The following is a 22,833-nucleotide window of genomic DNA, read 5'->3' as shown; positions in this document are numbered from 1 at the left end:
ACTATTTGCAATGTCTTCCCTAAGTATTTATTTGACTTTGTTGGTGGTTCAGAATTTCTGCTAAGGTGTCATTTTAATGTTGATAAAATACCAGTAAAATCTGCCAAATTCCATAAGCAGGCGCTTTTAGCTTGGAAGTTAGTTTATAAACATAATTTCCCCCCTCACAGATACTCAGTAAAATCTTTCAAATTGTTGCATATTGCGTTTTTATATTTTTGTTCAGTATATAATAACCTTGGACCAGAGTTTACCCATGATGTCGTGCAACGATTTACGTTACTAGATCGTAATATTTGTCAAAGTATGATATTTTGAAATCCTAACACGGAACCCAAACCGGCTGCGCGCGTGCGCTATCGTGCATAAATGTAAAAGACTCCCTAGTCCTTGCCGATGACAAGCATACCAATGACATGATGCAGCCACTACCATGCTTGAAAATATGAAGAGTGGTACTCAGTGATGTGTTGTGTTGGATTGGCCACAAACATTACATAACGCTATGCTTGTCATCGGCAAGGACTAGGGAGTCTTTTAGGATAAAAAATAAACGGAATTGAGCTAAGCACAGGCAAAATCCTAGAGGAAAACCTGGTTCAGTCTGCTTTCCAAGAGCTTTCCAAAATCCCCATTAAGCAGGACAATAACCTAAAACATAAGGCCAAATATACACTGGAGTTGCTTACCAAGACAACATTGAATGTCCCTGAGTGGCCTAGTTACTCTTTCGACTTAAATTGGCTATGGAAAATCTATGGCAAGACTTGAAAATGGCTGTCTAGCAATGATCAACGACCAACTTGCTATGAAAAACCTCCTCAGTCTTTGTGGTTGAATCTGTGTTTGAAATTCACTGCTCGACTGAGGGACCTTACAGATAATTGTGTGTGGGGTATAGAGATTAAGTAGTCATTCAAAAATCATGTTAAACACCATTATTGCACACAGATTGAGTTCATGCCACTTATTATGTGACTTGTTCAGCAAATGTTTACTCCTGAACTTATTTAAGCTTCCCATAACAAAGGGGTTGAATACTTACACACATTTTTTATTAATTAGTAAACATTTCTAAAAACATAATTCCACTTCGACATTATGGGGTATTGTGTGTAGGCCAGGGACACATCTCAATTTAATCAATTTTAAATTCAGGCTGTTACACAACAAAATGTGGAAAATGTCAAGGGGTGTGAATACTTTCTGAAGGCACTGTAGTAGACAGCTGGTGACAGGTCGAGAGAGATCTCTGTCCAATGAACTGCTATCAGATATATATATTTTTTTGTAATCAAACTATTTCATTTTAGAAATGTGATACCATCAATGCAAGCTGTAAAATGACTCCGCATTTAGAATGCTGTAACCATAGTAATGTAGAAAGCTTGCTAGTTAGCTAGCTATACTGAACAAAAATATAAACGCAACATGCAACAATTTCAAAGGGTTTACAAAGTTACAGTTCATTTAAGGTCATCAGCCATGGTATGGCGTGTGCAAGCACTTCATGTTTTTTATTTAACCGACCTGGAAGACCAGGTGTGTTGAATTTAGTCAATCACTGAACTGATCAATTAGCTCAGTTGGTCTGGTGTGGTGCCTAGTTAGATCAAAATCCTGTATGGCACATACCCCTGGAATAGACCAATAAGAAGAGTTCCAAACCTCTCTGCCAACAACATCTAATTTTCTATTTCTTTTTGACCATTTTAATTGAAAACAATCACAGCAAGGTACTTTAAATTGTTACCCAGAAATTATTTGATGATGGCATAAGAAATGGCTACATTGGACGTTTTAACCATTTCTTCATGTAGAATTATGAAGACCACAACACTTGAAATAAAAAATAATGTATAACAACAACAAAGTTGCATTCATTGTAAAGAGTTAGTCCGGGATTCTATCCATTCTATTTCGACTGGACAGTCGAAAATGCAGTTTTTAAGGTAATTTCAGATTGATCTGACATATACAGCATTTACCGAACATTGCTTTTAAAAGCCATAGACTACAATCTGCGATCTGATTAAATCCCGTCCAGAATTAACAAAAATCTACGCTCTGTGTATTGAATATTGTGTTTTATAGCCAATCATGATGAATATAACGTTTTATAAAATATTAGTCACACATACACAATTTTGCCGAAGCAGTTCAATCCCTTAGTGGCAGAAAAAGAAAGAAAAATGCGAACCATGAATTTATTTGTCACTGGAAATCTCATTTGAATCTAGTCTAGTCCTGCTGTAGAAAACGGTGAGCTCTGGTACGGGGTTGCTAGGTGCTCACTCAGCGTTGAGCTGGGTCAGAGTGTTCAGTAAGCCTCTCCAGTGTTCCTCCCAGCACTGCACCTCCGTCCTCTGGACCTGGCTCTCCTGCACGGCCCGGGCCAGCTCCTCCCTGTACCGCTGCTCATAGCACTGTGGGCCCCAAACCAAACACACACATTACAACATCCTATTTAATTGAACATTCTAATATGTCATATTATGTATTATAGCTAGCCTCTGTGTGTGTCTGCTCACATGTCTGAGGTTAATGCCTTGGCCTCCTACCTGGTACATAGATTCACGGGCCTCCACTGCTCTCAGGTGGCCTAAGGTGGTCTTTGCAGTGGTGATGGAGGCTGTTTTCTTGCATGGTTGCTCCACTGGATCATCAGTACTGTATCCAAAGTAAGAGATTCCTGGCCACGTTCTACCACATAAAATGTCATATATGGTTACGTTTCCAGGACTGTATTAATCATATTTATTTAAAGAGGTGCACAATATGAAAATATTACTGCAGTCTTTACTGTACCATCATATTGTGCTTTTCACTGCCAGACTGGTTTACCTGCTGCCTCGCTGTATTAGATGTGCACTTTGCTTCTCCTCTAGCGGAATACCAGCTTGTTTTCGGCGAATTAGAGTGGTGACATTTTCACTCTTCATTTCAGCTTCTACAATTCCAGATCAGATCAAACATAAGGCTGTTATTTTGACTTAAATCAGCAAGGCTTGCGAGGATGGATGGAGACTTACGGCCAACTTGGACCTCATCTACGGTCAGGAGGTTGTCCATCTGGAACAGCAGGTTCTCTGTCAGAGAGGTGAGTGCTCTCACAAACTCCTCCCCATGTTTCCTCACACATGCCTGAAATCCACAAAATGATGTGCATCCATGAGACTCACAGCCACCAAATTGCCAACTCCCTACTGCTGATAAGGTGAAAACAGATGTGGATATGGTCAGTGCTTACTTGTAGCTCTTGCAGAGTGTTCGTGATGGCATTGGTCAGCTCTCTTTGTCTCTCCTCTTCAGCACGATTCAAGGCCTCCAGCTCTTTCTCACAAGCAGGATGGCTCAGACGCACACTCAGCTTGCCACTGTGCTTTTTCTGAAAGGACAAGTTACAGACATGAATGCTTTTCCACACCAGGAGATTCACTAGTACGTCTGATCCACCCCCCACCCCCGTTGGAATATATTTTATAATACATCTTTCCTCCCTTGAGATAATTACAGATTTTTGAGTGAATAGATTTAAAGGTGGCTCTATTCAATCCGCGCTGAAGGTCCGCTTTATAGCGCGATTGATAGTTAAAGACAATGTTCCCGCGGTCACAGAGACTGTATTCACTGTAAATACTGCATATGTAGGCTCAATCGGAAATTGCCTTTAAATTTTAACGCAGACCTTTGGCGATACGGATTGAATCCAGCCCATGGCTTTCACCAATCTTCCTTTGTCAGATCAGAGATTTCCTCAAGAAAAGACATTTAAACAAGGCGACAGTACCTTTCTCCCCTCGCTCTCATGCAGAGTGATGCCTAGCTGTTGACGGATGTTGTCCGTGTCCTGGCTCAGGCTCCCCAGGTGTTGTTCTCCCAGGTTAGAGATGAGCACCCCTGGCACCTTGGAAAGACCCTCCTCAATGTCTTTCAGCTGCTGTCGGAATTCTGTCCAAAGTCAGGGAACACGTGACAGGATGGAGAGGAAGGGGGAGAAAATGTGCCTCAACTGTACCCAATTGATGGAAATGTAAAAGTCCATGCTAACCTTGCAGACAGTTGTTGTGGTAGTCCTGAGTTTGGCTCTGGTAGACGAGCAGCCTTTTGTTAATCTCCTCAGCACATTGTTCAAACGTCTCCTGGAGGTACTGAGGCCTTGTGACAGGCCGGCGTTCCTTCTTCTTATAGAACTCCTGATCGCCACACACAATTAAATTAGTGTTACTGGCAATTAACATTGGGAAGATTCTAATATTCCCAATTATTACACTTTACTACAAATAACATAGGATCAAATGACACATGGCAATATTGGGTTTAACTGCAGATTATAACGAATGAGCTGTTACCTCAGCAACCAGGAGAAGAATATCATTGGTCTTCCAAAGAATGCTGGTTATCAAAGTTTTGAAGGCAGTTCTGAAAGAATGACAGGTGTGAGAGAATTTAAATCAGTTTTGATCTGCAAAGCATTGATCTCAGTAAGGCATGCTGCTGTGCTATTAAGGACTACTCACACGCCATGTGTCTCTGGTTTGGGACCAAACACCTGGAATCTCTTGTCAAAGCGAGTGGGTTTAGAAAACCTCTTCACACTATAAAATAAATAGATGAGAGTGCTTAGGTCTCCATGTAAACTGACCAGGAAAACTAAGCTATACAGTAACTCTACTGTTACTACAAGTGATTTCTGCATGATTGTGCTCCAGTGATAACGACACAGAAAAGGTTCCCTCTGACCTTTGTGCACTGACAGATTCGGCAGAATCCCCTGACCTCTGCCCAATAGGAGACGACAACCTGACTACAAAGAGTACAGAGGGACAAAACATTACATCCTACTGGAATCAGCATGACTTTTGCATTTGTTCTTGGCTAGCCTTGGAGCCAGACAGACCACATAGTACGTTAGTATAGCTAAGTACAAACAGCAATATTGCTCAGAGTCTGGGCACCAGGCTAGTTCTTATTGGCTAGATTTAATTCCATCCTTCCTCTGAAGTGGGTGACATCATTGTAAGCCAACATGGCTGGTACCTGTGACTCCTGCTGAGACCCTCTCTGTCGACTCTGAATTGGCTTCCTGGGTGACTTTAGGCTTGCTTAGCCTGAGGAATCATCAGAGAATGTCAGTACTGCATTTCTCATGTAAAAGATCAGTCATTAAATTGGCCTATTTGGACCTAATACATCTCGTCTTTGACCAGGGAGTTCTGACAGTCGCTTTCCTAAATGGATACTGTCTGTATGAACATGATTCTCTATGGCCTTATAAACAGAGTTACCGATTGTATTATTAGAGGCTGTGTGAGCTTCTCTCTGACCTCAGCAGTCCCCTGATGACCCCCACGGCCACATCATCCATGAAGGACACCCCCATGCGGCTGGGCTGGAGCAGACCGTCTATGGCAGGGCTTGCTGACTTGCGGGACTTGGGGCGTGCTGCTACACCGAAGGCCCCCTGGAGAGGGCATTCGGGCATCAGTACTGCCATGGAAGGGTTCTGCACACAAAACACACGGCATTAAACCCTAGCTGGACCTCAGTCATGGTCAATGCAACAATAAAAACTATGGATCAACAACAACATAGTAAAATCCGCTACAGTCTATTTCTCATATAACAATGTGTTTTTGGGTAAGCTGTCTTTATGTATGTTTATAGAGAAGACTTTATATCCATTGCAACACACTTACCAAAAAGCATTCAAGATAATGGCATCGTGCCCTCAATTCCTCTATTATAGACCACGTAAAAGTGAAAACATCATCTGTCGTCACTGTCTACAAGAGGGAAAATGAATGAACATATATGAAACATGAATGAACATATATTTTGTACAATTAGTACAAATATGCTGTTATTGATGCGAAAAAATAATGTGCTATGCTCTGTCTAGTAGTCTTTTACAAGAGAAAAATATAAATCAATCAGCACATATTTGGATTGAGTTTAGTACCTTTTCTGGACTGCTTCTGGCACAAGTATCTACCATACTTTTTAACTCTGTCAGGAGGCTGTTGATTTTCTTATTTTGCATGTTGCTCTTTGTTGCCTGTAAAATAGAAGCAGACACATTTTGACCTGTGGGTGTATGTTAAGATGTGAGTAATGGCAAGAGAGGGATGCAAGACGGTAAACGAGAGATATCATGAGAGGCGGGAAGACCAGATATAATAATGTACCTCTGTTTTTATCTGAACCTGTGTATTTGTTAGCATTCCTTGGATTTTCTCCAGAAACTTCAAATCCACTGTCAAAAAGTGGAATTTCTCCTCAAATCTGTTTATCACATCCTTCGCCTAAGGGGTAAATGCAACATTGGTATGGCAAATCTCAGCAAAAATATGTAACACTGAAATAATCTGAGTCAAAACAAATGTAATGTGACTTTTCTTTGGGCTTAGTTAAAGTTCATACCAGCTCCAGACACTTGGACTCTGTCCCCTCCATATCCAGCATTATGGCCTCATCGTTGGTGTCGATACGTTTAACCATTTTCTCAATCCGTTTGTGATGCGCCTCGATCTCTTTGGGTGTGAAGTTCCCTCCATCTGAGAACAGCCTGCAGGCATAAAGGCCATCCTTTACCAAATAATCCGTACTTTGACACCCTATTAAGAAAGTATAGAGGAACAACTCAGGATAGAGGAACAACTCCTACTTAAAGGATTTGATTAACTGGACGTTGGTCTCTCTTAGGCCATCCAGCTTGGACTCCAGAGTCTGTCTGAAGTTTCTCTGTGATGCCTGAATGATGTTCATGTGGCTCTCCAAATTGGATTGCAGCGTACCACATAGTCCAACCAGCCTGAGGACAGAGATGAGCAGTGATGCATTGACAAAGAGAAAAAGATCAACAAAAAATCATCATTACTGCACGTAAATGGATGTTCTAAACGTTTTGTTAGATAACCACAAATGTCCTTACACGTCTGACTTGGTGGCATAGGTAAAGACATCCTCCATGCTGTAAATCTGGGATCTGAAGTCCTCAGTCAGTTTGTGCTGTCGAATCTGGAGTTCGTGGAAGTCCGTTCGGCAGTTGCCAAGGGCCTGCAAGATGCCTTTACAGTGCCTATCCACACGATCTCTGTGCAGTACCAGTTCCGCTAAAGAGGGCAGACAGACAAATGTACATTAATTTACAGTAAACTACTGGGAGGACTGTTTATTTAGAGTGGATTTGGAAGGTGAGATGGGTTAATCTTCTCACCAGCACGGACATTGTGGATGTCCACCTCGATTCTCTTAGCCCGTGGTTGGTGGAGGTGCAGTCGGAGGTCCTGCTCTGACTTCAGTGCTTCCTTCTTGGCTGCCACAATATTCATCGTGTTGGTCAGAGCAGTCTGATATCTCTCTTCGAGGTGATTGAAAAACAAGAGACGTATACTACGAGGAAAGAGGGACATTGTTCAGAAAGAGGCTCTCCTTCAACAGTAAATAATGACTTGTACTACAGATAAATGGTTTTATCCAGGCCTGTACTCTTTTTGTAGATCCGCAAGAAGACTTCTGGGGAACACAACCAACTCCATCTCAGATGGAATGGAATCGTGCTCCGTGTCCCATTGAGAGACAAAGCTCTGACCGTTGTACACATTGCCTTTAGAGGTGCAGAATGTCTCACTGGACTGAGAGTCAAGAAACTCCCGATGGGAATCAATGACATCCTACAGCAAGGAGAAACAATTTATATTCCATGCCTACACTGCCATGGTAAAATAAAAGTAGCAGTTTGTGTTTTTGCATGGATTTGAACCTCAGTGTCAAATTCATCAAAGGATGAATGTGCTGGATTTTGACTTTTCTGGAATCCTCCCGGACAACGTTTCCTTCCCTGTACAGTGGTCTGTCTTGTCCTCTTCACACTGGCCCTCCCACTTAAATCTATTGATCCAACATCACACAAATGTTTGCTCATACATAGGATCCTGAAGTAATGTCACAGCAATGAAATTGACTGCTGCTAAAGGACAATATCCAACTCACCAAGATTTATGACAGGATAAAGGGAGCAAAGTTCCTCAGAGTCCTGTGGTTAAAAGATAGACCCTTAAAGTGATTAACAAATAGTCTGTACAAGGCTAATCTTTATAGTAATAGTGGCTTGCTTTACATCTTAAAACCGTACCTGACTACCGGTATATAGCTCCTTGACGTTGAAGAATCGACTGACAGCAAAGCTGTAAGAGTGCAGCTCCTCCAAGACCATGGCAGGATAACTCTCCACTGTATCCACCTCTTCTTTGTAGAAGTGCATGTATCTACAGAAATCATACAACAGCTGTAGGAAATGCCTAGTCTGCATGTGAAGTTGAGACCAGGCTCGGAAAAAACTCCTTCTGTAGAGAAATACTATTATATTTCTGGAAAAACAGACAATAGTTAGTAGCCTACACAAGTTTTATTTCATCCAGGGAGTGTAGAGTCTTCTCCAGTGTGATTTTGAGTGCCTCTTCAGTACTCTCCTGTCTCAGTCTGTCCAACATAACATCAAGATGAGCCTCCTTCTTCTGGAAAACAGACAGCAGTGGGAGTTATCAGGGGACCTTGTTCTGCTATCAGTATCCTTGGTCCTTGTGGTGGCAGGGCAGTGCTGGGGGGGGGGGGGGGGGGCTGGTGGTTGGAACTGGGAATGAGGCTCACCTGGATTTCATGCTCCTGACTGTAGCGCACCTCGTCCAGCTGGTCTTGCAGCTGCTGCTCCCTCCTCTGCAGCCCGGCACTGTGCACCTCCCACAGGTGAGATGCCCCACGTGTGAATTTGAAAAGCGACTTACTTAGCACAGCAGCTCTCTTGGCCAAAGACTCAAACGCTCTCTGGGGTAAGAGACGGAAAGTCAGGGCATTACAGAACACCAACCTTTAACAGGATGAATAAAAAATACAGTGCTGTTGTTGTCTTTCTCTTTTCGCAGGACTTACATCCATGGTGGCAAGGTGCTCCTCGGTCTGGCTCTGGCATTTCCCAATCAGAGGCAGGAACTCAGAATTAACAGTATCCTGGATATTTTCTGGAGAAACCCCATATGTAGTAATCTCTTTCTAAGTAAACCAATGGAAAGGAAAATGTGACTTTGGCATGGTTACAGGGTACATTTCCAGATTAGCAAATTAAATGAGAAATATTTATAATTCAAAGATAATATAATAATAATTGATTTTATAGGGGCAGAGACAATTAAAACATTGACAAAATGTATTATCAAGAGTCAGGTGCATTGCACCATCATGCCTTAGCTCGTGCTAATTTCCAGAATCAGTCCCAAGATGGGCTTTAAATAAGATGATCTAAAAGGTGGAAAAGAAAAACATGACCGATATGTACCTTGACTTGTTCTACCTCAGCTAGGCATTCTTGCCAGGTATTTTCATAATAGGAATGTAGCTTCCTCATTGATTCAATGTGCATACAATCTGAGGAAACATAGAAATGTAAAACACAGAACATGCATATAAACTTGTATATAAACATAATATTAAGACAGTATAGAATAAGGATTTGCTCACCAATTTGCTCGTTGACAGATGACAAAGAGTTATACCACTCAGCGATTAGAGTCTTTGAACATCTTGGAGGTATCATGGCACTACAAATAAACCCAGACACAATGAATCAATCATTGTCGTCATATCTGTCTAATGTATCCCTAACTAAGTGTGACACACTGACTCGTCTCATAACAACGGGAAATTGCCTGCTCACTCACGTGAGTGACTGAAGAATGTTGATGCGTCTTTCTCTAAAGGATTGCTGTGCTGCACTCATGGTGTCCAGAATAGCTTGTACGTCCTTGGGACACTGGATTGGAGGGCTTCCCATGAAATCTCTAATGCCAAAAAGTTGATGGGATTTAGAAGTTAACCAAGAATTATGACACCACTAATTACCACACCTCAAATATAAGGAGGCAGACTGTTTTTGGTAGTGAAAGTTAAAGACAGAATAGCCTACTAGAAGTTCCATGGAAGAGATTAATTAATTTGTCGAACACTGAAGAAACAACCTACTTGAACCTGCTAACCACACCAAGGACCTTAAAGCTCTTCCAGTCTTGCAGTTTGTCCTCCCATCTGAGTCGTTGGAATACCTCCTTCTGTAGATCATTCTCCATCAGGTTCAGGTAGAGCTTGGCCACTGCTCGTCTATTTGCTAGAATAGCCTGGTTTATCATCTGCGGAGGGAGGCGACATGAGTGTCTCCGTGCACTGCAGTTAGTGTCATTTCTACACTACCTTGATGATAATGCACCAAGAACATCCTACCATGGCTTCTCTATTGATCAGTCGGTGGATATCCGAAGGCATTACGTAGCAGATTTTTTCCAGTTTCCCTGTGTATTTTCTCAGCAATGCTGCAATCTGTACACCAATAGAACAATGTCAAGAACAATATCAAGTAATTTACATAGTGATAATTTATAGTACTGTTGTATAAGACTCACCATGGCTGTTCTGTCAGACTCATACTTAGCCAGGGTATCATCCAGATCCTTTATCCACTTCCTCCTAATCACTGACTCTTGTTTCACTGTATCCCAGAACTCATGAAGTCCCTGTAAGAGAAGTTGTGACAATTCAAATTGTTGTTGTTGGTTATTTATTCTATTGATGTCATGAAAAGAGAAGCCATTTAAGGCTATTCTGACCTGTAAGGTGAACTTCTCCAAATCAGAAATATTTTCAATCCTCTGCATTTGTCTCTCCACATTGCCATCATACACTGAGAGTTGGTGCAGCACCTCTTGCCCAGTTTGCCTGAATAATGTCTCATACTCCTGCGAGCAATAAGGCATTGTGTCACTTCTAAACTATTAGAATTATAGTAATAATTATAATTACCAAGACATTACATTGAATACCTCAAAATTGTATTGTACTAACTTACAGTAACTCACTTTTTTAAATGATACTATGCCTATGACTGCTTCAATATATAAACTCAAACTTGGTACCGTAGTGAATATGAGGTGCCTACCACACTGAGCACAGAAAGGTCCCTGTACAACTGTCCCACAGCCTCTAGGTGGTTCCTCTGCTTTTTCTCCATCAGGCGGTCAATGATGTCTGACCCTGGCTTTTCTGCCACTGCGGAGATAAGAAGGAAGGGATCAATAACCTCAGGCAAAACAAGCACAAGTCTGCATTCGCCTACCATCATTCATCACCCACCCGCTTACAATGTTTAAGCCTGCAAAACTTTGGTGTGCTACTTGCCAACATGATCAGGTAGTCCACGGATCTCCTCCTCAACAAGCTGCTCCTCACTCGTCTGGCAATGCTTGATGCCTGAGAACAGTTGGTCCCTGTGGTGTCAAACAGGGTCAGACAGACTCACACACCCTTCAAAGGTACATTAATATTACAAATTGACAATACGCGATGAACCACTGGGCACACACTGGTTGAAACTATGTTGTTTCAATGTAATTTAAATTAGGCATAGAATTTACATCTGTGCCCAGTGGGGAATGTGTTCTGAGTATGTATGAAGGATGCAACTTGTATTCCATAGTGCCTGTACCTAACAGCCATTTCCTCTGAGCATTGGTGGGTTTCAGCCTGAAGAGTTCTAGTCCGCTGCTGCAGACCAGTGTCTGTGTCACTACTAAGAGGAGGGTTGTCCCTTGGTAAGAATCCTTCATTAGTCTCACGTTTCCTCCGAGTATCATGTAGAGACCTTGACAGCTGAACCTGAGGATAAAATTGATGCGTGGCATTAACGTGCAACAACATAGACACTACGAAACTTTTAAAGCATTTTATATCAATAAACAACCTATAGCCTACCTGGGCGTCAAACATCTGGCGGTAGACTTTCCCACTTGGAATGACACGAGTCTCAGCCATAATGTCGAGACAGGAGTTTTGCGTAGCTTACCTCTAAACATGCAATGTAATCAAGCAGCTACTGTAACGTTAGCTAACGTTATTTGCTACTTCAGTAACGTTACTTTGCAAAACAGCTCAAGCGCCAAGCCTAGCCATAGTTGAAAATATACATTGCATGACAATACATTGTGTTCTATTTTAGCTATATAATAGAGTTAATACTTATTTGGCTATCACGTTATTAGCTCAAGTTCGATTGAGTTTAGCTAGGATGCGAATTCACGATTCCATCTGAGCCAGGCAGAGCGTCCATTCGTCGCTATGACAACAGATCCTCGAAGCTTTCTCGGGTTCGTTTGTAACAAGTAAACACAGTTTCTAAACCCAGAGACGCAACATCGAGAGACTTCCAGGAACGCTTAAGCAGACCAGACTGGGCTTTGGGGGTTGAGAAATCAATAAGAGTGTGAAAAATTCTCCTTAGCTGTTCATTTTCTCAAAATCTGAAGGCACATCCTAGATTCGAGACAATGTCATAAGTAGTTGAACATGTTATTACTTCAACCTTGTGAAAGTTACAAACTGACCCGTTTTCATTTTCCTCAAAAATAATTGTATTATATTGAAGGAGTGCATTTGATTTGAAGGCCTGCAACAAGCGAAGTTTGGTTTCTACGCATGCGCTTAGCTAGCCAAAGTCGCCATGACGTCCCCTACAAAAGGGATCGGGGATTTCTATTGGAGAAGCAGTTTCTTCCTACCTTCATACTGTACTGTCTTTGATGTAACGTTTGTGAAAATGTTTAATTCCGTGACACAAAATTCAAACCAATGATGCAAACATTGCAACCGTTCGGGTCCATAAATACCAAACCGTTTGCGCATTTAGTGCAAGTGTGTACCACGCCTCTTCACCAAATAATTCTATACAAATTGTAGTTTGACTTACATTTTACATTGACATTTTAGTCATTTAGCAGACGCTCTCATCCAGAGCGATTTACAGGAGCAATTATGGTTAAATGCTTTGCTCAAGTGCACATTGACAGATTTTTCACCTAGTTGGCTCGGGGATTCGAATTAGCTACCATTCGGTTACTGGCCCAACGCTCTTAAGCGCTAGGCTATCTGCCGCCCCTCTTTACGGTCGTCACTAGTTACCACAGACATAAGTCATAAACCACTCCCATTTCAAAAATGTATCATCTTAAAATATGATTTTAAAACAAAAATGAATCCTAACCTTAACCACACTGCTAACCTTATGCCTAACCTTAAATGAAGAGCAAAAAGTAAATGTTAAGTTTTCTTGAATTTTTACAAAATAGCTATAGTAACTATATATAGCTGTAGTAACTAGTGAGAACACCAACTTTTCTTTGCCTTTCGTACTAGCTACATTATCTACTTTCCTCTGCTTTTGCATGACGAAAAAAAATGCACATTAAGAAGTACAAGCAAAGTTATTAGAGGAAGGCTTCTATACCGTCTCTGGTGCAAGTAACTTGCATACATAAACACATTCATCATGCAGTCACAGTTCAAAATATTGCAATTTTATTAGAACAATACAAAGAGTAAATATATACAGTACCATTCAAAAGTTTGGACACACCTACTCATTCAAGGGTTTTTCTTTATTTTGACTATTTTCTACATTGTAGGATAATAGTGAAGACATCAAATCTATGAAATAACACATACTGAATCATATAGTAACCAGAAAAGTGTTAAACAAAACATATTTTATATTTGAGATTCTTCAAAGTAGCCACCCTTTGCCTTGATGACAGCTTTACACACTCTTAGCATTCTCTCAACCAGCTTCATGAGGTAGTGCCTGGAACGCATTTCAATTAACAGGTGTGCCTTGATAAAAGTTCATTTGTGGAATTTCTTTCCTTCTTAATGTGTTTGAGCCAATCAATTGTGTTGTGACAAGGTAGGGGTGGTATACAGAAGATAGCCCTATTTGGTAAAAGACCAAGTCCATATTATGGCAAGAACTGCTCAAATAAGCAAACAGTCCATTATTACTTTAAGACATGAAGGTCAGGCAATCTGGAAAACTTTGAAAGTTTCTTCAAGTGCAGTCGCAAAAACCATCAAGCGCTATGATGAAACTGGCCCTCATGAGGACTGCTACAGGAAAGGAGGACCCAGAGTTACCTCTGCTGAAGAGGATAAGTTCATTAGAGTTACCAGCCTCATAAATTGCAGCTCAAATAAAAGCTTCACAGAGTTCAAGTAACAGACACATCTCAACATTAACTGTTCAGAGGAGAATGCGTGAATCAGGCCTTCATGGTCGAATTCCTGCGAAGAAACTACTATTAAAGGACACCAATAAGAAGAAGAGACTTGCTTGCCAAGAAACACGAACAATAGACATTAGACTGGTGGAAATCTGTCCTTTGGTCTGATGAGTCCAAATTTGAGATTTTTGGTTCCAACTGCTGTGTCTTTGTGAGATGCAGAGTAGGTGAACAGATGCTCTCCGCGTGTGTGGTTCCCACCGTGACGCATGGAGGAGGTGTGGTGGTGCTTTGCTGGTGACAATGTCAGTGATTTATTTAGAATTCAAGGCACACTTAACCAGCATGGCTACCACAGCATTCTGCAGCGATACTCTATCTCATCTGGTTTGCGCTTAGTGGACAATGACCCAACACACCTCCAGGCTGTTTAAGGTCTATTCGACCAAGACGGAGAGTCATGGAGTGCTGCATCAGATGACCTGGCCTCCACAATCACCCAATCTCAACCCAATTGAGATGGTTTGGGATGAGTTGGACCGCAGGGTGAAGGAAAAGCAGCCAACAAGTGCTCAGCATATGTGGGAACTCCTTCAAGACTGTTGGAAAAGCATTCCAGGTGAAGCTGGTTGAGAGAATGCCAAGTGTGTGCAAAGCTGTCATCAAGGCAAAGGGTGGCTGCTTTGAAGAATATATTTTGATTTGTTTAACACTTTTTTGCTTACTACATGATTCCATATGTGTTATTTCATAGTTTTGATGTTTTCACTATTATTCTACAATGTACAAAATAGTAAAAATAAAGAAAAACCCTTGAATGAATAAGTGTCCAATCTTTTGACTGGTGCTCTACATCATTTCAACAAAATTATTATTTCAATTGATTTAATATTTCTAATATTTTTGTTAAGGAAAGTAGACTAGCCTATGTTTCTGAAGGACCTTGCCATGTCCCACAGCCACTCCTCTGCCCCCGCCCCCCCCACTCAGTCACATCCCATCCGTGTCAGTGTTGTCACTTCCACTGCTGTTGTCCAGGACACAAGGTTTGCATTCCTTGCATGTGGCCTTTGACCTCCTAAGGGCACGTTTCCTGTTGTTAAGGAATGAAATCATTATATATACACTGCTCAAAAAAATAAAGGGAACACTTAAACAACACAATGTAACTCCAAGTCAATCACACTTCTGTGAAATCAAACTGTCCACTTAGGAAGCAACACTGATTGACAATAAATTGCACATGCTGTTGTGCAAATGGAATAGACAAAAGGTGGAAATTATAGGCAATTAGCAAGACACCCCCAATAAAGGAGTGGTTCTGCAGGTGGTGACCACAGACCACTTCTCAGTTCCTATGCTTCCTGGCTGATGTTTTGGTCACTTTTGAATGCTGGCGGTGCTTTCACTCTAGTGGTAGCATGAGATGGAGTCTACAACCCACACAAGTGGCTCAGGTAGTGCAGCTCATCCAGGATGGCACATCAATGCGAGCTGTGGCAAGAAGGTTTGCTGTGTCTGTCAGCGTAGTGTCCAGAGCATGGAGGCGCTACCAGGAGACAGGCCAGTATATCAGGAGACGTGGAGGTGGCCGTAGGAGGGCAACAACCCAGCAGCAGGACCGCTACCTCCGCCTTTGTGCAAGGAGGAGCACTGCCAGAGCCCTGCAAAATGACCTCCAGCAGGCCACAAATGTGCATGTGTCTGCTCAAACGGTCAGAAACAGACTCCATGAGGGTGGTATGAGGGCCCGACGTCCACAGGTGGGGGTTGTGCTTACAGCCCAACACCGTGCAGGACGTTTGGCATTTGCCAGAGAACACCAAGATTGGCAAATTCGCCACTGGCGCCCTGTGCTCTTCACAGATGAAAGCAGGTTCACACTGAGCACATGAGCATGTGACAGACGTGACAGAGTCTGGAGACGCCGTGGAGAACGTTCTGCTGCCTGCAACATCCTCCAGCATGACCGGTTTGGCGGTGGGTCAGTCATGGTGTGGGGTGGCATTTCTTTGTGGGGCCGCACAGCCCTCCATGTGCTCGCCAGAGGTAGCCTGACTGCCATTAGGTACCAAGATGAGATCCTCAGACCCCTTGTGAGACCATATGCTGACACATGCACATTTGTGGCCTGCTGGAGGTCATTTTGCAGGGATCTGGCAGTGCTCCTCCTTGCACAAAGGCGGAGGTAGCGGTCCTGCTGCTGGGTTGTTGCCCTCCTACGGCCTCCTCCACGTCTCCTGATATACTGGCCTGTCTCCTGGTAGCGCCTCCATGCTCTGGACACTACGCTGACAGACACAGCAAACCTTCTTGCCACAGCTCGCATTGATGTGCCATCCTGGATGAGCTGCACTACCTGAGCCACTTGTGTGGGTTGTAGACTCCGTCTCATGCTACCACTAGAGTGAAAGCACCGCCAGCATTCAAAAGTGACCAAAACATCAGCCAGGAAGCATAGGAAATGAGAAGTGGTCTGTGGTCACCACCTGCAGAACAACTCCTTTATTGGGGGTGTGTTGCTAATTGCCTATAATTTCCACCTTTTGTCTATTCCATTTGCACAACAGCATGTGCAATTTATTGTCAATCAGTGTTGCTTCCTAAGTGGACAGTTTGATTTCACAGAAGTGTGATTGACTTGGAGTTACATTGTGTTGTTTAAGTGTTCCCTTTATTTTTTTGAGCAGTGTATATACTACCGTTCAAAAGTTTGGGGTCACTTAGAAATATACTTGTTTTTTAAAGAAAAGCAAATTTTTTGTCCATTAAAATAACATCAAATATGATCAGAAATACAGTGTAGACATTGTTAACGTTGTAAATGACTATTGTAGCTGGAAACGGCAGATTTTTAAAGGAATACCTGCATAGGCGTACAGAGGCCCATTATCAGCAACCATCACTCCTATGTTCCAATGGCACATTGTGTTAGCTAATCCAAGTTTATCATTTTAAAAGGCTAATTTATCATTAGAAAACCCTTTTGCAATTATGTTAGCACAACTGAAAACTGTTGTTCTGATTAAAGAAGCAATAAAACTGTCCTTCTTTAGAATAGTTGAGTATCTGGATTAAAGAAGCAATAAAACTGTCCTTCTTTAGAATAGTTGAATATCTGGAGAAACAGTATTTGTGGGTTCGATTACAGGCTCAAAATGGGCAGAAATAAATAACTTCCTTCTGACATCCGTCAGTCTATTCTTGTTCTGAGAAATGAAGGCTATTTCATGTGAGAAATTGCCAAGAAACTGAAGATCTCGTACAACGCTGTGTACTACTCCCTTCACAGAACCGCACAAACTGGCTCTAACCAGGATAGAAAGAGGAGTGGGAGGCCCCGGTGCACAACTGAGCAAGAGGACAAGTACATTAGAGTGTCTAGTTTGAGAAACAGACGTCTCACAAGTCCTAAACTGGCAGCTTCATTAAATAGTACCCGCAAAACACCAGTCTCAACGTCAACAGTGAAGAGGTGACTCTGGGATGCTGGCCTTCTAGGCAGAGTTCCTCTGTCCAGTGTCTGTGTTATTTTGCCCATCTTAATCTTTTCTTTTTATTAGCCAGTCTGAGATATGGATTTTTCTTTGCAACTCTGACAATTTTTTGCTTTTCTTTCAAAAACAAGGACATTTCTAAGTGACCCCAAACTTTTGAATGGCAGCGTGTGTATATATATATATATATATTTTATACACAGAACAGGATAACACAAGCAGCAGAAAAGTCACTTTACATCACTCCCATACATAACCCATTGCAGGGCATAGCAGTTTTACCCCTATGGAGACAATTTATGACAAAATACAGATACTGCATTTTCAGTAAATGTCCTTATGTGGTGTTCTCTAAAACATATAAACTTACATTTACATTTACATTTAAGTCATTTAGCAGACGCTCTTATCCAGAGCGACTTACAACCAACCTTCTGTAGTAGAAGTTACACCTCTCTCTGGGCTTGCTGCAGTCTGAGGGCTCATCCTCTGATAAAGCCCTTTCCTGTCACGTGGAGCAAAGCAAAATACATATACAATACACAGTAACCATAAACTTCATATTATTTTCCTTTTTAAACTGAAATATGTTTTTCTAAGGGCTAAAATATGAAGTGTGTTCAATGCAGATAATTGAGGTTCAGTTGATGTTACTACTATAACAAGTGGCTTATTATGTGAAGTGTGTTCAATGCAGATAATTGAGGTTCAAGTTGATGTTACTACTATAACAAGTGGCTTATAATAAGAAAACCTCACAACCCCAGGCCAGACACATGTGAACTAGTCAAGAGAAACAATTGAAGGTACTTACTCCTGAGATATTATCCTCCGGGGACCCTTCTGCACACAATGGGTGGACTTGCAAAGCAATGCACACATCATACTCCCCTGATGTCTGACATTGCAGGTCCCCACTACTAGCTGTGATAAAGATTTTTTTAAATGTAGTTAACAACATAGAATGCTGGGAGTTCAAAAAGCATGGTGAAATCAAATATCAAGCTAAGCTTATGATTACCATGAACACAAAAAAGTATAACTTTTCTGATCATTGTTGAATATTTTTTTGTGTGATTATTTGTCACTTGTCATAGACTTCTTGCCTTCGGTTAATGTATCTCTGCAGTCTTCCTCACTGGTCTGGCTTTTCTGTTGCAGAGAACATACAGAAAGAGAACACTCAATAAAGTGCGTTGCAGAGACAAGAAAACACGAGCTGCCAAAGTGGATGGATCATTGCAGGTCATTTTGTAATAGAGGAAACACAGAGAGGTCAAAAGTAGAAGTAGAATTATTCAGATCCCTGAACATTGCAAACATAATAATACTGCATGGACAACATTTGTTGTAAATCAGGAAGCAAATTACATTTACAATATCAGCAAGGAACCATTCTCAAAGTCTGACATCTGAGAGGGAAACCATAAATCAATATAAATACATTTCCAAAATCAATAGGATATCCTACGCTATCCTTTATAAACATAAAAAAACAGAAACAAAGGCAAATTAAGATAGAATCTGAAAAGCTAGCAATGCCAGTTCAGTGATTCTGATGACATATTTTATGTTTGAGTTAAAAGACAGATCTAAATGGAAGTGGTTGGTGGAATCCATTCTCACATCATGTGGGGAGCAGGTGTTAATGTGAAGCCTGGTCTGTAGAGCCATAACCTCTGCCTCAGTCCGGAACAACTGGACCTGCAGCTCATCACAGCGCTCACCCAGCTCCCGAATCTTCTTCCGGTACTGGTCCTTCTCCTGGAGGCACCGTGAATTCTCCTGGTGGTACTCCTCTCGAGAGGCGATGGCCTACCGCAAAACAAAAGCTTTGGTTTGCTTTGCTGTAATGGTTTATATGAAACAAATGGCAATGGTGCGGATGAGCTTCTGATCACAACCACACAGATAGTCAACTCTTTAATTTTGAGCAAATAGAAGTCCCCTCTTCTGGATGAAAGAAATAAGCAGTATGGGGTGAATCCTAACCTTCACTGATGTTGAATTTTCACTTTGATGTCATTTGGAGACTAAGTAAAGGGGAAGTTAGGATTTCCCAAGACAGTGAGGTCCAAGAATCACAGTCCTAAAATCACACCATGTTCACCTTGTCTCTCTCCCTGATAACCTCTTCCATCTGTTTCAGGATGTCCTCCATTCGGTCACGATACATTTTTGCATCTTTCTTTAATGTTGTGCACTTCAACTCAAGAACCTCCTTCGCCTCCAAGTACTGCAAGAAAAAATCAAACATATATATTACAATTGGAACACCATAACTTGTGACATTGGAAGACACCACTTGAACAATTTAACTTTGCACAGTCAGCTATTCCAATGAATGAGGAACAAGGTTGGGCAGATTACAAAAATAAGGAAATATATTCATCCTGATGCTCAAGATCATCATTTTTGAGGAAATAATATAATTTGTGTTTGGAATGTTTTGTTCCTCTTGCACTTGTGTTGAAAGAGCAGTTGAATAGCTTATATTTTAGAAATTCTATGTAATTAGTAGTCTTGTCCTACAGCTATTCCTAAGCAGTGCTCAGTGCATCAGGCCGTGTACCCGATTCCGTAGTGCCTCAGCATCGTGCAGATCTCTGCGTAGGTTGTAGATGTTGTTGACCAGCTCCTGGTGCTGAGCCTGAGAGTGCTGCTTGTAGTCCTCCAGACTCTCAGTGCTCAGCTTCTCTTGATCCAAGGGGGCTGGAGCTGTCCCCTGCTGGAACATATAGATTAATCCTATTACACTACTCACTCAATCCAATACATTTTTCACACTACCGTACCGACATGAACAGTAACTGTGCTGGCTCATATTTTTTTTTCACGTTGTCCTTTTGAGCACAGTTCCAACAAACTATAGTGGATGCCTAACCAAGCCAGCACAAATTGGCTCGGCTTGGCTCAGTAATGTAAAAATGGTACAATTCTGCATCTGAACAATCACTTTATTTGTGAAGACATTTTTCTTGTGGTGCACAAAATGCCACTCCTAGCTATTATTTCAAAATGTGTCCAGTGCAGTGCAGGGTCCTTTTTATTTCACTGCATATCTAAACATGTACTGAGAAATGATCACTGAAACAAAATCCCACTCCTAGCTGTTATTCCATTTTTTTTAATTTTATTGTTGTCGACTGACTTTGTGCTGTTCTATAATGAATGTCTCAACATGTCTGGCTACAGAGATCTTTCTATACTTAAAATGTAAACCAATAGTTAGTGGTTTGGTCATAAATTGATGTGTTTGGGTTTGCCAGAGCCCCCCCCCCCCCGAAACTGATTGAGAAGAGATCAACGTACCTGAGCTGAGCTCTCCAGCTCCTGGATGCGCACTGTGAGCAGATCATTGTGTCTCTGGAGCTGCCAAATCATGTCCTGACTGGGTCTCTCCTCAATGGCATTCTTCAGGTTCACAGTTTGCTTGCGTTGGATTTTCGAGTCACTCTCTGCATTCATCAGGCTGTGCTTCAGCTTTTCTATCTAGTGATCAATGAAAACCCCATCAAAACTGTTTTCGTTGTTGCCGATTGACTTTGTGCTGTTCTATAACAAATGTCTCCACAGGTCGGACTACAGAGGTTTTTCTATACTGAATGTAAACCAATAGTTATTGCTTTTGTCATAAGTTGATGTGTTTGGGTTTGCCAGAACTGCAACCCCCCCCCCCCCATATCTCACCTCCAACTGCAGATCCCGGTTGGACATGAGAGCACTATTCTTCTCTTCGCTCAGCTTGGTTACGTTGTGCATCAGGCTGTAGTTCTCGTCCTTCAGGTGGCATACCACCTCCCATTGCCGGTCCCTCTCCTCCCTCATTAACTGCACGCGCTCCTGCTGCTTCTGCAGCTCCCTCTCCTTAACCTGCTGCTTCCGTAAGGTGTCCTCCTGCGTGGCTGCAGCCCAAGTGGCCTCTTGTCTGCGGCGGCGTTCTTCCTGCAGGCCCTTCTGCAGACGTGTGACCTCACTCATCAAGAACTGAGTCAGTCCTGACTCACCCACCGTGTCTATGATGTCAGAGGACAGGATGTTTTATTTTTAGGATCAATTCCATTGTCATAGACACCAGCACTTTGAAAGATCATGCCAAAAAATTCAACCTACAGTATATCTTACACAAATATCTACAAGCTTGCATGATAGACACACAACATGTCTATAGAAACACGTCATGTTGTAAAGCTACTCACCAACTAGTACAGAAAAGACCCGGGCAGGTTCTTTGCCAGTAATTTTGCGATACAATCGAGGATAGTCCAGCTCCAAGCTCTCGAGGAATGTCACATAGCCTTTGAGTCCAGTTCTTTGAAGAATATCCAATAGTACACCTGTGAACATGGATCTGAGGTTTATAAATAAGGTACTGACATGAATTTCAGAAGATTGTGGGCACATTCCAGGTCATATTTATTTAGCAGATTATCACATCTCTTAATGCCTGAATTGATATATAGCAATCTTCTGAGAAGCAGTGTGCCTGCAATACAAACCTGGAATTCAACCAAATTATTGTAGTTCAAAGTAGAAAGTGTAACACTTGACCCTTTGTTTGCTCAATAACCTGAAATAGAGGACAGTGCCTTACCTACTTTGCGTTGGCGGATGACCAGACTGGGGTCATTGAATATCTGCTCCTCATCCTCACTGCTTAGCACCTTACAATGACGCAGGTAAGGAGTGATTCGCGACGGCTCAATGATCTTTGTCAGCAGCATTCTGTAATCCTCCAGCTGGACCCAGCACTGCTCATCCTCCATATCTGACACACTCTGACTGTCAGTCATGATTGTCTCAGTGTCCCTGTACGTTCAACAACTCCTTCACTAAGGGTTTATCAACTGGGAGCAAAATCTTGATGGTTAAGTGGTTCCAATCCAAATGTGGAACTGTTATGTGGAAATACTGTTTTATGACGCAAGAGTCAAGTTCCTTTTTGTAGAAGTAATTTCAGTTTTTTCATTTCCCCCATTTTGTGCCACAGTGTGCCGAGACAAACTCTTCAAGAAAATAATGTGCAATTGTCAGTGTGACAACAGTAGTGCCTTCTTGAGTGGTTGTGAATAATCTACCTACCAACATGTTCTTTTATTCTCAATTAACCAACACCAAATAATGGAGTGACTAGAGTGATAAGAGTATTGGCAGTAGTACACACCTCTTGTTTAAGGACTGTGAGACAATGACTCAATCACTTCCTTCCCTCATTTGTTAAAAAAACTGTTCTGCTGATGAAA

The 22,833-nt window shown here is 41.9% G+C and overlaps 2 protein-coding genes across 3 annotated transcripts; both read right to left on the bottom strand.

Moving 5' to 3' along the window:
• Positions 1–1,033: 1,033 nt before the first annotated feature.
• ccdc180 (coiled-coil domain containing 180) lies at positions 1,034–12,906 on the bottom strand. The gene is made up of 37 exons (XM_071403978.1): positions 11,797–12,906; positions 11,531–11,700; positions 11,224–11,312; positions 10,985–11,094; positions 10,656–10,784; positions 10,452–10,562; positions 10,273–10,368; positions 10,018–10,181; positions 9,717–9,836; positions 9,517–9,596; positions 9,335–9,423; positions 8,932–9,051; positions 8,653–8,826; positions 8,404–8,519; positions 8,138–8,270; positions 7,996–8,038; positions 7,766–7,893; positions 7,492–7,676; positions 7,220–7,395; positions 6,935–7,115; positions 6,668–6,814; positions 6,424–6,568; positions 6,189–6,305; positions 5,963–6,058; positions 5,700–5,786; positions 5,328–5,506; positions 5,041–5,111; positions 4,744–4,807; positions 4,521–4,598; positions 4,353–4,422; positions 4,052–4,196; positions 3,791–3,951; positions 3,251–3,388; positions 3,033–3,144; positions 2,845–2,950; positions 2,562–2,703; positions 1,034–2,426 (listed from the first exon to the last, which is right to left on the bottom strand). Exons 1-37 carry the CDS (start codon positions 11,854–11,856, stop codon positions 2,292–2,294), a joined length of 4,467 nt encoding a protein of 1,488 aa, XP_071260079.1. The 5' UTR covers positions 11,857–12,906; the 3' UTR covers positions 1,034–2,291.
• A 466-nt stretch (positions 12,907–13,372) lies between these two features.
• On the bottom strand, positions 13,373–22,486 carry card9 (caspase recruitment domain family, member 9). 2 transcript variants are annotated; one of them, XM_071403979.1, is made up of 11 exons: positions 22,185–22,486; positions 21,790–21,927; positions 21,281–21,606; positions 20,903–21,082; positions 20,163–20,318; positions 19,701–19,826; positions 19,217–19,405; positions 18,697–18,742; positions 18,405–18,514; positions 18,022–18,095; positions 13,373–15,186 (listed from the first exon to the last, which is right to left on the bottom strand). In XM_071403979.1, the coding sequence occupies exons 1-11, from the start codon at positions 22,381–22,383 to the stop codon at positions 15,084–15,086; spliced, it is 1,647 nt and encodes a 548-aa protein (XP_071260080.1). In that variant the 5' UTR covers positions 22,384–22,486; the 3' UTR covers positions 13,373–15,083. The 2 variants fall into 2 exon arrangements, with proteins under 2 accessions (XP_071260080.1, XP_071260081.1); XM_071403980.1 differs by having other exon boundaries at positions 20,163–20,315.
• Positions 22,487–22,833: the final 347 nt, after the last annotated feature.

This window comes from Salvelinus alpinus, chromosome 5 (genome assembly GCF_045679555.1).
Source record: "Salvelinus alpinus chromosome 5, SLU_Salpinus.1, whole genome shotgun sequence".
Taxonomy (NCBI): Eukaryota; Metazoa; Chordata; class Actinopteri; order Salmoniformes; family Salmonidae; genus Salvelinus; species Salvelinus alpinus.
This window is presented reverse-complemented; position numbering and strand designations above follow the sequence as displayed.